Source organism: Sceloporus occidentalis, unplaced genomic scaffold, assembly GCF_023333645.1.
Source record: "Sceloporus occidentalis isolate IW3139 unplaced genomic scaffold, rSceOcc1.0.p SCAF_189, whole genome shotgun sequence".
NCBI lineage: Eukaryota > Metazoa > Chordata > Lepidosauria > Squamata > Phrynosomatidae > Sceloporus > Sceloporus occidentalis.
The window spans coordinates 1,092,663-1,107,502 of NW_028317169.1; the positions used below are offsets into that span (position 1 = coordinate 1,092,663).

General features: G+C 41.4%; 1 protein-coding gene across 1 annotated transcript; it reads left to right on the top strand.

The window, feature by feature from the left end:
* Window positions 1-6,534: 6,534 nt before the first annotated feature.
* On the top strand, window positions 6,535-7,476 carry LOC149278433 (olfactory receptor 2B8-like). The gene has a single exon (XM_089501987.1). It carries the CDS (start codon window positions 6,535-6,537, stop codon window positions 7,474-7,476), a length of 942 nt encoding a protein of 313 aa, XP_089358113.1.
* Window positions 7,477-14,840: the final 7,364 nt, after the last annotated feature.

Genomic DNA, 14,840 nt, shown 5'->3' on the forward strand with positions numbered 1-14,840 from the left:
TGTACCTTTTTCCACCTGTGGAATTGAAATCAATAGACATGTCGCTTGGCGCCTCAACGCCCAATTAGGGACATATTTGGACTAGAGACAGTTGGGTCCCCGGGCTATCAAAAGACACCCTGGTTGTGGGCGATCTCTCTTGGCGGGACCCAGAGTGGCATGTTTTATGTTCCCAAGACTATGTCTTCACAGGGGCCCAGAGTCAGGCTCCAGGGGTATAATCCTAATATCCAAAAATTTATTGTTTGTATATTCACCTTGCAGGACCTGAAGGAGGACTTTGTGTGTTTTTGTTCCATTGTATGTCAATTGTGTTTGCTGTGTATAAATACTTGCATGGTCCCCTTGCCAGCCACCACAGGCTGGAGGTCTGTGCAACCACCAGCCCCAAAGACCTCTAGAATTCTAGGAGAAAGTAGACTCAGAGTATAGAAATGCGGCCCACTGAACAAGGATGAGCAAGGATACTGGTGGGTAGGGAATTGAACTATCATGATATAATCAGAATTTATGTAAAAATTTAAATTTATCATGTTTGTGACCAAAATGCTTCACACTCCACTTAATAAGCTCTGGGCTGTGTCCGTTCAAAATGTAGCAGATAATGGAATGTGCCATGACTGTGGATCAGTTTTCAGGTCCTAGCAGATAAGGACATGATAATCATTAAGAAGTAACAATCTAACAGCCCCCCCACACACACACACCCGAGCATTGGTATTTTGTTCTTTTTTGTGTTTAACCCCTTAAGGACAATGGGCAGTCCCTAAACCCATTGAAAACAATGCATTTTGAGGGGGGTTAAACAATGGCCTTGATTCTTTTGAGCTTTTTGGGGAAAGACCTATCCCAATTTGTACAAGAATTAATTTTTTTCCACCATGTTTTTCATAATCTGGAGCGAGAGATCATAATCTCCCTCTAACCGGGAGAATGCGAGGTCAGTCACTTCAGACCTCGGCTTCCGTGCTCCCTAATCACTGCTCCAGCAAATTATGCCGAGGGCCTGGATATGACGTCATCCCCGCGCTCTGCATCAATAGCCGGCGCATAGCGCATAGCACTAAAGCAGAAGCCTGGAGTCACAGACCTTGCGCTCCCAAAAGGTGTGAGGTGGAGGATGGAAGATGAGAAAGGTAAGAGATGGGGAGAAGGGGGTGTAAGGGCAGTGTACGTGTATATATATATATATATATATATATGTGTGTTTCTAGGCTTGTATGTATATGTGTGTGGGCAGGTGTATGTGTGTGTTTGGGCAGTGTATGTGTGTTTATGAGGAGTGTATGTATGTGTATGGGCAGGTGTGTGTAAGAGCAGTGTAGGTATTTGTAAAAGTGTTTGTAAGCTGGTGTGTGTATGTGCATATGTGTGTATAAAGCCAGGGGTGAGTAATGGCAGTGTGTGTGCATATGTCTGTGTATGGGCATTGTATGTGTATATCCGTTTTTATGGACTGGTGTGTCTAAAGGTAGTGTTTGTGTATATGTGTGTGTATGGGTATTGTATGTGTATATGTGTGTTGATGGGCAGGTGTATGTAAAGGCAGCGTGTATGGGCAGGTGTGTGTAAGGGCAGTGTATGTGTATATGTATATATGTGTTAATGGGCAGGTATGTGTAAAGGCGTTGTGTATGCGCAGTCGTGTGTCAGGGTAGTGTATGTGTATATGTGTGTTGATGGGCAGGTATGTGTAAAGGCAGTGTATGGGCAGGTGTGTGTAAGGGCAGTGTATGTGTATATGTGTATTTATGGGCAGGTGTGTGTAGAGGCAGTGTGTGTGCAGTCGATGTGTATATATGTGTTTATGGGCAGGTGTGTGTAAAGGCAGCGTGTGTGGGAAGTCATGTGTAAGGGCAGTGTATGGGTATATGTGTGTTTATGGGCAGGTGTGTGTAGGGACAGTGTAAATAAAATAGCCTCTGTAAAAATAGTTGAGGGGTACAATTTTCCATTCTTGCCTCGGGCGCAAAAAGAGCTAGCTATGGCTCTGGCCTTAGAGGTCATTTTCAACTCATCCGTTACCAAAGTAGGAGGGCTTAAAAACTAACATGCCTCCCAATGTCACAATGAAGGTGTATTTCTACCAGGGGAGGGACCAGGGCCGGCCGAAGACTTAACGCCGCCTGGGGCGAAGTTTAAAACGCCGCCCCCCCCCCCCGCCGACGCCGGGGGGGGGGGGCGGCATTTTAAACTTCGCCGACGGCATAATCTACGACCCCCCCCCGGTACTTACCTTTAAACAGTCCTGCGGCGAGTCTCCCTGCTCTGCCACGGTGCCGGCTTGTAATGCTGAGCGCCGGAAATTGACGTCACTTCCGGCGCTCTGCATTACAAGCCGGCACCGGGACCGAACAGGGAGACTCGCCGCAGAGGAGAGAGAGAGAGGGGCGCCGAGCGGGTAAGCTAAAACCACTCGGTGCCCCTCTCTCTCTCCTCCGCTTCAAAAAAAAAAAAGCGCTTGGGGCGGCAAAGTGCCGCCCCTTCTAAAGTGCCGCCTGGGGCAATTGCCCCAGTCTGCCCCATTATAGGGCCGGCCCTGGGAGGGACAGCAACATTCAGTCTAGACTGCAAGTCCTGCAAAGTGGACCAGTAACTGCACCACTCAGTGCTCACTATCCTGTCCAGTCCAAAACCCTTTTGCTAAAATGGACTACAAAGACAGCTCTAGTGACTGGGACATACACCTAGTTACCCTAGATACCCTGGTGACTATATGCGGTATTCAAAACACACAAAAGTGCTTATGTACTGGACCCAAATCACAAAATCAGAGCAAGCCCAACCCAGGGCTGGGGTATACAGGGCCATATACCCCCCAGGTTCTTTAGTTAACTCCCTCCCCACGCACAAAAGCCCTAATTCACAGATTACTGAATCTGCCAGTTGTTTTAAAGACAATTGCACACGGGGGCAGTCAATCCTTAACTCAACTGACCACTGACCAAAAACAAATAAATGAGAGCTGCCAAGTTACCGCTTTAGAAAACAGATTTTGCACTGAGAAGGTCCAAACAATTGGATTATGCTAAAGGCAACAAGGCATATGCCCACTTAGCCCGTACGATATGGTTAAAGGAGCAAACTCCGGGATCCCATATGTCAAAGGGGCACTAGAATGAAATGATATAACTTCACGAAGAAACAGTTAGATGAAGGCAAATAGCGGTGTCACAGAAGACAAAGAGGGTCCAAAAAAAGTCTCAAAGACCCACAACGAGGGTAATGAAAATAACTGTTTTTTGCATAAAGCCACAAGAACACGTGAGACATGACTGCAGAGGCAGGGAACCAGTAATACACCAAGCTGACAGCACCAGGACAGGAGAAGCCCACCCTGTCACATACCTATCAGTGTATTAAGTGAATATTACCTGACGCACAAGGGGTTATATATGGGGGTTTTTTAAGAAAATTGTATAACTCAAAAAAATTGAATACAAATTTTCAGCCTTCTCTTCCGTCGCCATTATTGAGGCATTTTAGACAAAACGGCCATACAGTCTCTGAGGGAAGATAGATGGAACCAATTTTGTTGGCCTTTCTCACAGAAGTTGCAGAAGTTATTAAATCTCTTAAATTCCACAATGCACAAAAGGGTGTTTCTCACTTATACTCAGATGCATGTTTATCTCAACTGCTGTCCTTAAAGAAAATTCTACTAGTAAAACATTTGACACATATTTAACTACTACCCATATATGTATGCAAAGCAGTTATAATGGGCATTTGATGTTAATTTGTAGGGTTTTAAATACATCGGTAAATGTTGTCTGCCTTATATGAGTTTAACTTTGTATCAACCTGATCTGGACACATTTTTATGGCTAATTTAGTTTCACTGAACCGTTTTGTTCAATTGCTTTGATTGATTATCTGCAGGTCTGCCTTGATCTGATTTGACAAGCAGTGATTTTTACAAAGTTAAGTTTATGCACAAAACATGTGAGTACATGTTACTTGACTGGGAGTTGAATCACTAACTATTTTTTGTAACAATCTTGCATTTGTTCTTTTTCTCCTGCAATAGTCTAGAAATAAGATAGGTAGTTAAATCAGGCCCAATGTGCCCTCATATAGAATACACAATTAACTAAATATACAATATTTATCATATTTCAATTTATGAACTTTAGATATTTATGCATGGTCTTTAAGAAAAATAACAACTACTCAGATTTACATAATGCAATTTAACATTATTTTAAAATTAGAGGAGTGCTTGTGTTCACCATCTAAGGGTTAATTGTAGAGTTGAGCGTACTGGAAATTAATTTATATTATTGCCACGTAATCCCTTGATCAAAGAAAAAAGTTTTCACGCAGCAAAAAAGGGGAGGGTATAAAACACACTAGTGGGTGCATAAGCTATTTTGTCTTTCATGATCAAGCTAAATATGAAGCACATTGCATTTTATATCCAAAGAAAAGATGACTTTATCTATTCATCCAGCCTTCTCGCTGTAAATGTCACAGTCTAGGATGAAACCAAAAAGTTTAAAAATCCAAGGTAATGTAAACTTTTAATTTGTTGGGGATACTAGTTTGGTGAGATTCGTTGTTAGCTAGAAATGTAAAAGCTATTAATTGATAAGTTGTTATGTGCAGATAACAAGCCAACAACACATTTAAGACATTTTTTAAGGCTCAAAAAACTTGTAGTAAATATATTCAATATTCTCTGTTCTGCCTTCAATTTATAGAAAATCTTGTGTCTTATAAATTATTATTCAGTTTGTAGTTTTCTGCATGAAGGGAAAAATATATATGATATACAGGTTGGTGAAAAAAGGGAGAGCTAGTGCCAAGATTTCTTAATAAAAAAACAAAAACAAAAAAAACATATTATATTTAAAAAATGATCATGTATAGTTATTCATTTACAAATAACTAGTTTAGCCAGATTTCTATTCATGTATTTTTGCTAGTTAAAAAAATGCCTGCCAAATAATTTTGTATTTGTTATATGTAGGATTGTGACTACCTTCTCTAGAATTTAAATATATTCATGAAAATTAATTAAATTCATGAATTGAAATAGTACACAGCAGTCTTTACACCATTTCATTGAAACTGGTAGAAATGTTCATGCTTGACACAATAACATTCAAAACATGTTTTATTTATTATAATGTTTTAAATGAAACACATCTACAATACTATGTACATTTGCACTGCTTTAGGACACCACAAGGAATATTGACCAGTGCAAATATTGATCATAAGCATATTTGTACTTTGTTTCTGCAAAAAGTAGTACTGTCTCATTTTCTCAACTTTTTTCAGCCAAAACATTTTAATCAACAGTGTTCATTGATTATGATGTTCAAAGAAGACCAATCCCAAGTTATAATAATTAGTAGTTACAAAACATTTTGTTTATTGTGACAAATATATGTGAAATTGTTTAGAATATGTGTTCCTGATCCTCCTATAAAGCATGTGATGCAATTCACCTTTTAAAAGCATTGTGATTAGGTTGTCACTTGTCAGTGGCCTGCCTGCAAAAAATGTAAATTCGCACTTCAGGGCAAAATCAAAGCAAGGTCTATAAAGGCATGACGTTTGCGGGGTAGAATTTGTCTGGCCCATACAGAGCCCTGACCTCAAACCCATTAAACACATTTGGAATGAACTGGAATGGACATTGCAAGCCAGGCCTTCTCGTCAAACATCATTGTTTGACCTCAAAAATGCTCTACTGGATGAATCAGCAAAAATTCCCACAGAAACACTGCAAAATCTTGTAGAAAGCCTTCTCAGAAGAGTGGAAGCTGTTTATAGCTGCAAATGAGGGCCAACTACGTATTACTGTCCATGTATTTAGAATGCAATGTCATAAAAGTTGGTGTAATGGACAGGTATCCCAATACTTTTGTCCATATATTGTATATAAACTAAAACAGATGTTTAGAGAGTAACAGCAGATTTTGTAGCACTATAGATCAATTTCAAATGAGTTTTACTAATAGTTAGTAAGGAACTAAATCATAGTATTTGCCAGAAGACCTCAAATTTTTCCTTAACATATCTTTGCTAGAACTGTTTGGTGACACTGCAAAATACAAACTATTGTAGCTGAGACATATTCACATATTTAAGGAAAAGCCATAATAACACATACCATAAAATTAAATATGTTTACAGTATATGAGATCTGAATATCAAATCAGGTGTCGAGAAGATGAGGCAAACATTTTGAAATCTGTTCACAAACCAGAAAAAAAATCATGTAGAATCATCTTTAATTTAAATAATTTAGCTATTAAGACACTCATTGTTTTCTCATTACAAACTATAGACCAACTCTTTCTGTTCAAATGATTAGTAAACTAAAAATGTCATTGATCTCTCTCAATGGATAACTTTTTTATTAGCAAAATAAGTTCTGTTAGTTACATTTGTACGGATATGGGCTCATGGTAAATTATCAACCAGTAATTTGATCAGTGATTGAAATCCAATGTCCAAATGACTTTAAACACAATCACACCATGAGTTTTTCTTTTGCACAGATTAACACAAGTGACATCAATGACTCAAAATCAAACAACAGTGGTGGAATTTATCCTTCTGGGGCTGTCCAGCCAGCCGAAGATGCAGATCGGGTTGTTTATAGTGTTTCTTGCATGTTACGTTATATCACTGATAGGTAACATAATTATCATTTGGATAAGCAAGGTGGACCCTCGGCTTCACACTCCTATGTATTTCTTCTTGAGCAACCTATCCTTTTTGGATATCTGGTACACATCAAGCATTGTTCCCAAAATGCTTGTGAACTTTTTGTCACAGAAAAAAAGTATTTCATTTAAAGGCTGTATAACCCAAATGTTTATTCATCTCTCCTTAGGTGGGACAGAATGCTTTATCTTGCTAGTGATGGCCTATGATCGGTATGTGGCTATATGTAGGCCTTTACATTACACAAACATTATGCATCCAGTTCTGTGCATTAAGATGGCAACTGGCTCCTGGCTGGGAGGTCATATTAATTCATTAATACACATCGTCTTTGCATTACACTTGCCATTCTGTGGCCCTAATGTAATTAACCATTTTTTCTGTGAAGTACCTGCAGTTTTAGAGCTGGCATGCGCAGATGCCTCACCTAATAAGACCGTCATTTTCTTCTGTGCCATATTGGTGGTCATGATCCCCTTTTTCCTTATCTTGATAACGTATGTCTACATTATCACCAACATTCTTAAGATACGTTCTTCTACGGGAAGGAAAAAGGCTTTTTCTACCTGTGCGTCACATGTCATTGTGGTTAGCTTGTTTTATGGTACCATCATATTTATGTACATGAGACCTGGACAAAGTCATGTTCTTAATCAAGACAAAATGGCCACCTTGTTCTATAGTGTTGTTACCCCAATGCTGAATCCACTAATCTATACCCTCAGAAACAAAGATGTTAAAGGAGCTTTAAAACAAACTATAAAGAAAAAAAAGTCTTTGCAAGAAACCTAAAGCACAGATAGACAGTAAAAAAAAAAGATATGATGCCTTTTTTAGAATGATGTGCATGGCATTATTTTTTTATCTGATAGAAAAATATGTGGTATAAAACAATGTATCTTTGGAGCTCCCCTAGGCCTAATCTTGGATGGTGCTTCCTTCTGCCTCCAGAGTGGGCATACTACTATTTATCTTGCTGTTATGCACGCATCGCACCTGAGAACAACATGCTATGGATTTTGTGCATGCCCAGTGGTATCGGCAGGGGGAGCCAGAGGGGGCCATGCCCCCCCTACATCATGCTGTCCCCCCCCCCGTGTGCCCCTCCATACTTTTTTTTTTTTTGTGCAGCTGTGAGGAAGCAGGGATTGACGATTCTAAATGCTTCCTTGCAGCAGGGCCGGCCTTTAGGGTGTGCGAGCTGTGCAGCTGCACAGGGCGCCATGGCAGCATGGGCACCAGGTGACCATCCCATCACCAAGGCCAGGGTCGCGCCGAGGCGGGTCCAGGGGATATACAACACCCAAGTTGCAGGAAGCGGAGAAGAGAGAGGGGCGCCAAACAGTCGCTTGTTTTCAGCAACCATTCAGCGTCCCTTAGTCTCTTCTGCAAGGCCAATGTATTGGTCGCGGTGCCGGGGCTTCATGCTGAGCGCCAGAATATGACATCATAAAGCCGTGCGCACTGCAGCAGATCAGCGAGACAGACGTCTCACGCTCCCACCACAGGGCTTCAGCAGGGTAAGTAAACTACAAAGGAGGAGGGAAAGAGGGGGTACATAGTGAGAAGGGGGAAATGGGGGAGATAGTGAGAAGAGGTGGAAGAAAGTGAGAAGGGGGAGAGGGGGTGACAGTGAGAAGGGGAGGGGGGTATATAGTGAGAAAAGGGGTAGTAAGAATATTGAAATAAACAAAGAGTGAGAATGATTAAGAGAATGAATTGATTAATGTGTGGATGAATTGTGTGAATGAGTGAGAGTATGAAGTATTGTGTAGATAAATTGTATGAATGAGTGAGAGTATGAATTAATGTGTGGATGAATTGTGTGAATGAGAGAATGCACGGATTATGTGTGGATGAATTATTTGTGAGAATGCATTAATGGATATGTGTAAATGTGGATATGTGTGAATGAGTGAGAGAATACATGCTTGTGTGAATGAAATTGTGTGAATGAAATTGTGAATTAGTGAGTGAATGTAAGGGAAAGATGGTACAAGCAGGGTGTTTGACCATTGAGGACCAAGATGGCACAAGCAGGGTGTTTATGGGACAAAGATGGCACATGGCCGGCAGTTTGCGGACAAGGATGTCTTACACTGGGCTGTTTGGGGACAAAGGTCGCTCGCACTGGGCTATTTGGAGACAAAGATGGCTCATGCTGGGCTGTTTGGGGACAAAGTTGACTCAGACTGGGCTGTTTGGGGACAAAGATGGCAAGTCCTATGGGTGCTGTTCAGGTTCTATGTGGGCAATGTGGATGCCAGGGGCTGGGTTTTGGGGTGTGCAGCCTGTGATCTATACCTGTAATTTAGTTTTTTTTAATCTATACCTTTAATGCTGAGTTTTTATGTGAATTCCAGTTCATCTATACCTGCAAAACTGGGTTTTTGTTTTATTCTGTTGATCTATGTCTGCTATGCTATGTTCCTATACATTTTATGTATACCTGCAAATACAGGGTTTGTATGTCTGATTCTGTTTATTTGAGCTATACTTTCATTGCTGAGTTCATATGTGAATTTTAATTGATCTATACATGCAATGCTGGTGTTATTCTGTTAATCTATACCTGCTATCCTATACTTTTATACATTATTTATATATACCTGCAAATATAGGATTTGTATGCATTATTCAGTTTATCTATACATGCAAGTGCTGTTTACATGTGCTGGTTATTTGATCTATACCTGAACTACAGAGAGTAAGTAAAAGAGAGGTGTGGTTTAGTGAATGAGTGGACAAAGGGACTCCTGGGATGACTACGGGGGAGAGGGCCTCTCAATGTCACGGGAGAGAAGACTGCACTGACTCTCACAGTCTTCCCCTAATCTGCAGAGTCAGTGTGGCAATTTTTTTTTTTGGTGTTTTTGGCGGAGCATTAAAAATTCATGTCTAACGTCACTGGAAACGCCACTGTGCATGCCTAAACCAGAAAATGCATTTGATAATTTAAATTAGATACATTTAGTGTAAAACACCTAATTTTTAAAGAGAATCTTTTATTTATTACATATGTCTATATATGAAGATACTACATAGGTTGTAATCAACACCAGTCACGCATTATTAATAATGAAAAGATAATTATATTGCATGTAAAACATTATTAAAGTGTATTAATACATTTGGTGAAAGAAAAACTGTGTGTGTATGTGTTTATATAAATATATATATAGTTATTTTGTATGACACAATGTTCTATTCAATGGTGGGAAACTAAAATACTTTTTTAATCAAACTAGCGGTTTTCCTACCTCTATTGCAGTATTATACAGACTTCAGTGATGTCACTACGGGAGGTACCCTCAGGTTAAAAAGAAATCTCTACAGTGTAGAATGAACTCAAAGTGATCCCCAGTTGAAAACGTTTCAAAAGTAAATAGAAAAATATAATTAAAAATAAACAAATATTTCAAAATATTATAAAATGATGGTCCCTAGGACTACCTTTTAACTAAGAAAGGCCATCAATCAACCCCTTTTTCTCCCACCATGTTTGCAGTGGGATGTAATTTAATAACGTTGGGCATATATGCCTCTTTATACCTTTTTTATGTCCCTCTCACTCCCTCTCATATGTCCCTCTCACCCCCATGCTGTTTCCTGCAGAATGGTGGGTTAACAATTCATGAATGCCCCCACCCCTTGCCCTTTGGGATGAGGGGGTTTAAAATAGACTTGTGCATTCGTATTCGGGCGTACATGAAAACGAACACGAAGGGTGTGTTTTCGTTGTTCAGCCCGAATACCGAAAAAACTAACATGGCAGTGGAAAAACGTACACAAAGAAGAAGAGCAGCTGCACTTCATTGGTTGATGGCAGAGGAGCCCCCTGCTGGCGACCAATAGAGTTGCTCATACGGACCTTTAAAATCCTGGCGCCAAAGCTGCTGTGTACCGCATTAACACAGCATTAACCCCTTCTAAAAAGAAATTAAGAAAAAAAACGAACACAAATAATGTACACAAATATTTGCCAGAATCGAACACAGGAACAGGCGAATATTTGTGGAACACGAAGATTTTTTTCCCCACGAAGGCGAACACGAAGATGAACATGAAGAGTTAGCTGGCGCCCAAGTCTAGTTTAAAATAACTGCCCACTGATGCCCCTATCCCTTTACTGTGGGATAAAGGGATTAAGTCAAATAAAGTCCTAGGTTGCCCTGATAGGAGGCATTAGGAACATCTACCCATCCAGAAAAAAAGGTTTACTTACCATCCACCTGTGATCCACAAAACCCTTACTTTAATGGACTGCTGGCGTCCATTAAAGTCAACGGAGATGCACAATAGGCTTCTAACACTGTTGGCCACTGATATCCAGGGTAAAAAGTAAGCTCCCATGCAGCCTGCAGCGGGCAAAACGAAAGCTGTCATGCAGCCTTCAGTTGGGAAAAAGAAAGCTCCCTTGGAGGCCGCAGCCCAACTCGGAGTAAGTCACAGCTTGGAAGTTCCCAAGTATGGACATCAGAATGGACCCCTGAGGGTGGCAAAAAATGACTCAAATATCTAATGAATAGATATGTAGAGCTGAAACGGAGGTAATGGTTTTCAACAGGGAAAAGAAAAAATGTCGGTGCGCTAAGCTAGTCTCAGGCTCAAATAATACAAATGTATAATATGAGGCCTACCCAACAGTGTGAGCATGCTGCAAATACAGTGTGTTGGCTGTAAAATGTATACAAAAACCAAAATACTGTCTTCTCACCCTAATAAAGTTGGCAACAAATATATAAACATAATACAAATGAGAGGTTTTGGTTATATGAATTGGCCAAAGCATAGTTAAGCTCACCCGCCACGTCAAGGCACACTCTCAATAGGGTGAGAACCTACTCTCACCTCCTACATAGTGGGCACACAAAGCAGTAGTTTTCAACAGGGTGACCAACTTGAACGTAAATGAGAACACACAAATGTGCACAAATAAGCACGGGATATACTTGTAAAGGTATGCATGGCTAGGCCAGGGGTATTTGTTGCCATGGTGCTACTTCAAAAACATCATGTCCCACAGTGGCACCCTTGCCCCAAGCAGCTTCTTAGTGCCATTCTAACCTCCCAAACATTGTGCCTGTGCTATCTTTGTCCCCTAATAGCTGGAATGCACCATCATCGCCCCCATACAGTTGCTACTTCTTTGCTACTTGCAATATAGACACATACGTAAACACACTTATACAAATTTACACATTCTAACACACACATTTACTTATAGTCACTAACACATATGTAAACACTCATTCTAACACACACTCCTTCTCACACCATGGGTGCAGCCTCGGTTTCACTGCGGGGTCATGTGACATAACGCAACCCTGTTGTGTTCCTGTCTCCGCATGCTGGTTCAAAATTGTTTAGAAAACAATTTTGAAAGAGCAGGAGGAGATAGGAACGAGTGGTTGAAGGGGTCATCCGGGCACCCTTGATGGGCCCCATTGTAATTGTGACCCCTGCGGCCCTATAGTTATGCTACTACGTGGTGCAAACCAGGGGAGGGCTGGCAGCCTACAGCCTGGGGGGCAAGTCTAGTCAAGTGGCCCATTGCGCCATCGAATCAGCCCACCACCCATGCCCATCTTGTCCTGATTTTATAAGACATATTGATATAATGTGATGGGATTGGGAGTATATCAGTACACCTAAAAAAAATCATAATACACGGGACACCTGAAGCCACAATTTAGTGCCACTAATCCTTTTTAATAAAATATGCAGATTGAAATAAAGTAAATAACACAAAACCTTTCCTTTTACTAATTTCTGGGCCTAGAAAGTTTTGTCCTCTGAAGTGACAACAAATTCAGGAGGGCATTTTATCTCTGGATTAGGAAAAATTAAATAGTTCAATTTATTCCTACAGTAAGTAAAGTGCCAGGAAACAGATGACCAAACACACACACCAGGATAGGCTGTGCCACACCGACACCCAAACCCACACACCTGGACAGGCTCTGCCACACCGACACCCAAACGGACACACACCAAGACAGGCTCTGCCACACCGACACCCAAACACACACACCATGATGGGCTCTGCCACACCGACACCCAAACACACACACCAGGACAGGCTTTTCCACACGGACACCCAAACACACACACCAGGACAAGCTTTGCCACCCCGACATCCACACAGACACACACACAGAGGAGGCCCCTGCAGACAACCAATAGAGTCACTTGCACATCCCTTTAACGCCTGACTGCTAACTTGGCCTGTCTCCCTGCTCCAAGAGTTAAAGGTCTTTAACTCCTGAAGGCGAACCTACGGATAACCGCTGCGATGCTGCGTAGATAACAGGAGTGGAAATCCAAAGTTTTCCCGTCAGGAGTTAAAGGGCCTATAGAAACGATTTTATTGGTCGCCGGCAGGGGTCTCCTGTAGCACCGTTGATGCCAGAGGAGGCCTCTGCAGGCGACCAATAGAATCGTCCGCATGGCCCTTTAACTCCTGATGGCGAACCTACGGATTCCTGCTACTGTGAACCGCTGCAATGCTGCGTAGATAAGGTAGGCTAGATGGGCAAGGGACCAGGAAGATTAGTAAATGAAGATGAACATGAAGATTCTTTGTGTTGTGTGTTTTTGTCTTCTTATACGTTTGGCCGCTGCCATGTTCATATGTTCGGTATTCGGGCTGAACAACGAAAATGCATCCTTCATGTTTGTTTTCATGTTCGCCCGAATACGAATGCACAACTCTAGTAAGAAGATAATCCAGGATCAGCAACAGGAATCAAAAAAAAAACAAAAGGCAAAGAAGAGCTCTATCAGGCACAATAACTGAGCACTGAGTAGTACTTTTTAAACCTGCCACCAGGGGACGCCCCGCCCTTGTGTGTGACATCATCGACGCACGTTCTCCGCCATCTCTATTCAGAGACGGATAAAGTGAAGTGGGGGCGCGCGTGCCCAGATCCGGCCATGCGGGCAGCAATGTGGGCAGCAGAGAGAGGGAGCAGGAGCAGTACTCAGGTGAGTCACTCTTGGCTGGGGATCCCAACAGCGGCCTGGGGGGCAATACACTCTTTGTGTATTTTGTACTTTATACATTATAGCAATGTGAATTTAATGTGTGGATAACATTACCTGTGCTCTCTGCACGGGCCCTCTGTATGCACAGAAGTTCATCACTCTTTTTTGTGACAATTCAACGCACATTAATGCACATTAATTTTCACTAACATTCATTTTATTGACAATTCTAAGGGTATTGTTGGCAAACCCTCCCAGTAGCAATATTGATTGATAAAAGCACAGAATTATCTGCATACAAATCGTCTACACTCTCTACCACCTGCCAGTTTATCATACGCATCAAAAAAGGTAAAGATGTTGTTGAAGATTACAAGAAATGTAAAAAGGGTATAATATATATACCTAACATATATACAATGTTAATATATTTCAGTTGATTAATACTAATTACAATTACTTAATGCATAAATAGTTATAGCTAATATTAATTTACACTACCTATGGATATTTACACAATGCCATTTAACCTACATGAAAAATGGACAAAATATGTTACATTTCACTTACAGTTAAGTTTAGGTTAAAGGGCCAGAATGATGCCTGCGTGGGTCCAGCATGGCCAAAGTGAGCCCTGACTGGGTTCCCGAGTAGAGCCAGGCTTTGGTGCCAGTTTGGGTAAGTTGGGGGTGGGGTTAAGGGGGTAGCAATTTAAGGGGTTGTGACACGTGGCTTATGGACATTTTTGTAGTCCCACCCTCCCTCCCTGTTTGTTGGGTTGGGTTGGTTTGGGGTATTTCTGGTGTCACAGCCGAGTGGGTAGCTTACCAGGCATCTAGGGGGTGTGAATGCTCTGGGGGAGCCTGAGGTTTGGGTTGAGGCATCTTGGTATGTCTGTCCCTGTGTGGTGGTTCCTAGTTTGCCTGGTAGGCTTTATGTTTCTTGTGTCTGTCATTATTGGGTTAAGGTAAATGTGGTGGGGGGCCTGGCCTGGTGATCGGGTGTGGAAGTAGCATGCAGACTATGTCAGATACCTTAGGGAGCATTATACCATATTTATATAAAAAATATATATTTTATAGGTGTAAAAGGAGTTAAAGTGATCTGACCTAACTAAACAACATTTTTCCAGTTGAATTCACATGCTCACAGAAAGGACAGGCAGAGAC

Bases quoted from the DNA above. Each gene is read 5' to 3' on its own strand.
- LOC149278433 (XM_089501987.1), top strand. From the start codon at position 6,535: ATGACTCAAAATCAAACAACAGTGGTGGAATTTATCCTTCTGGGGCTG.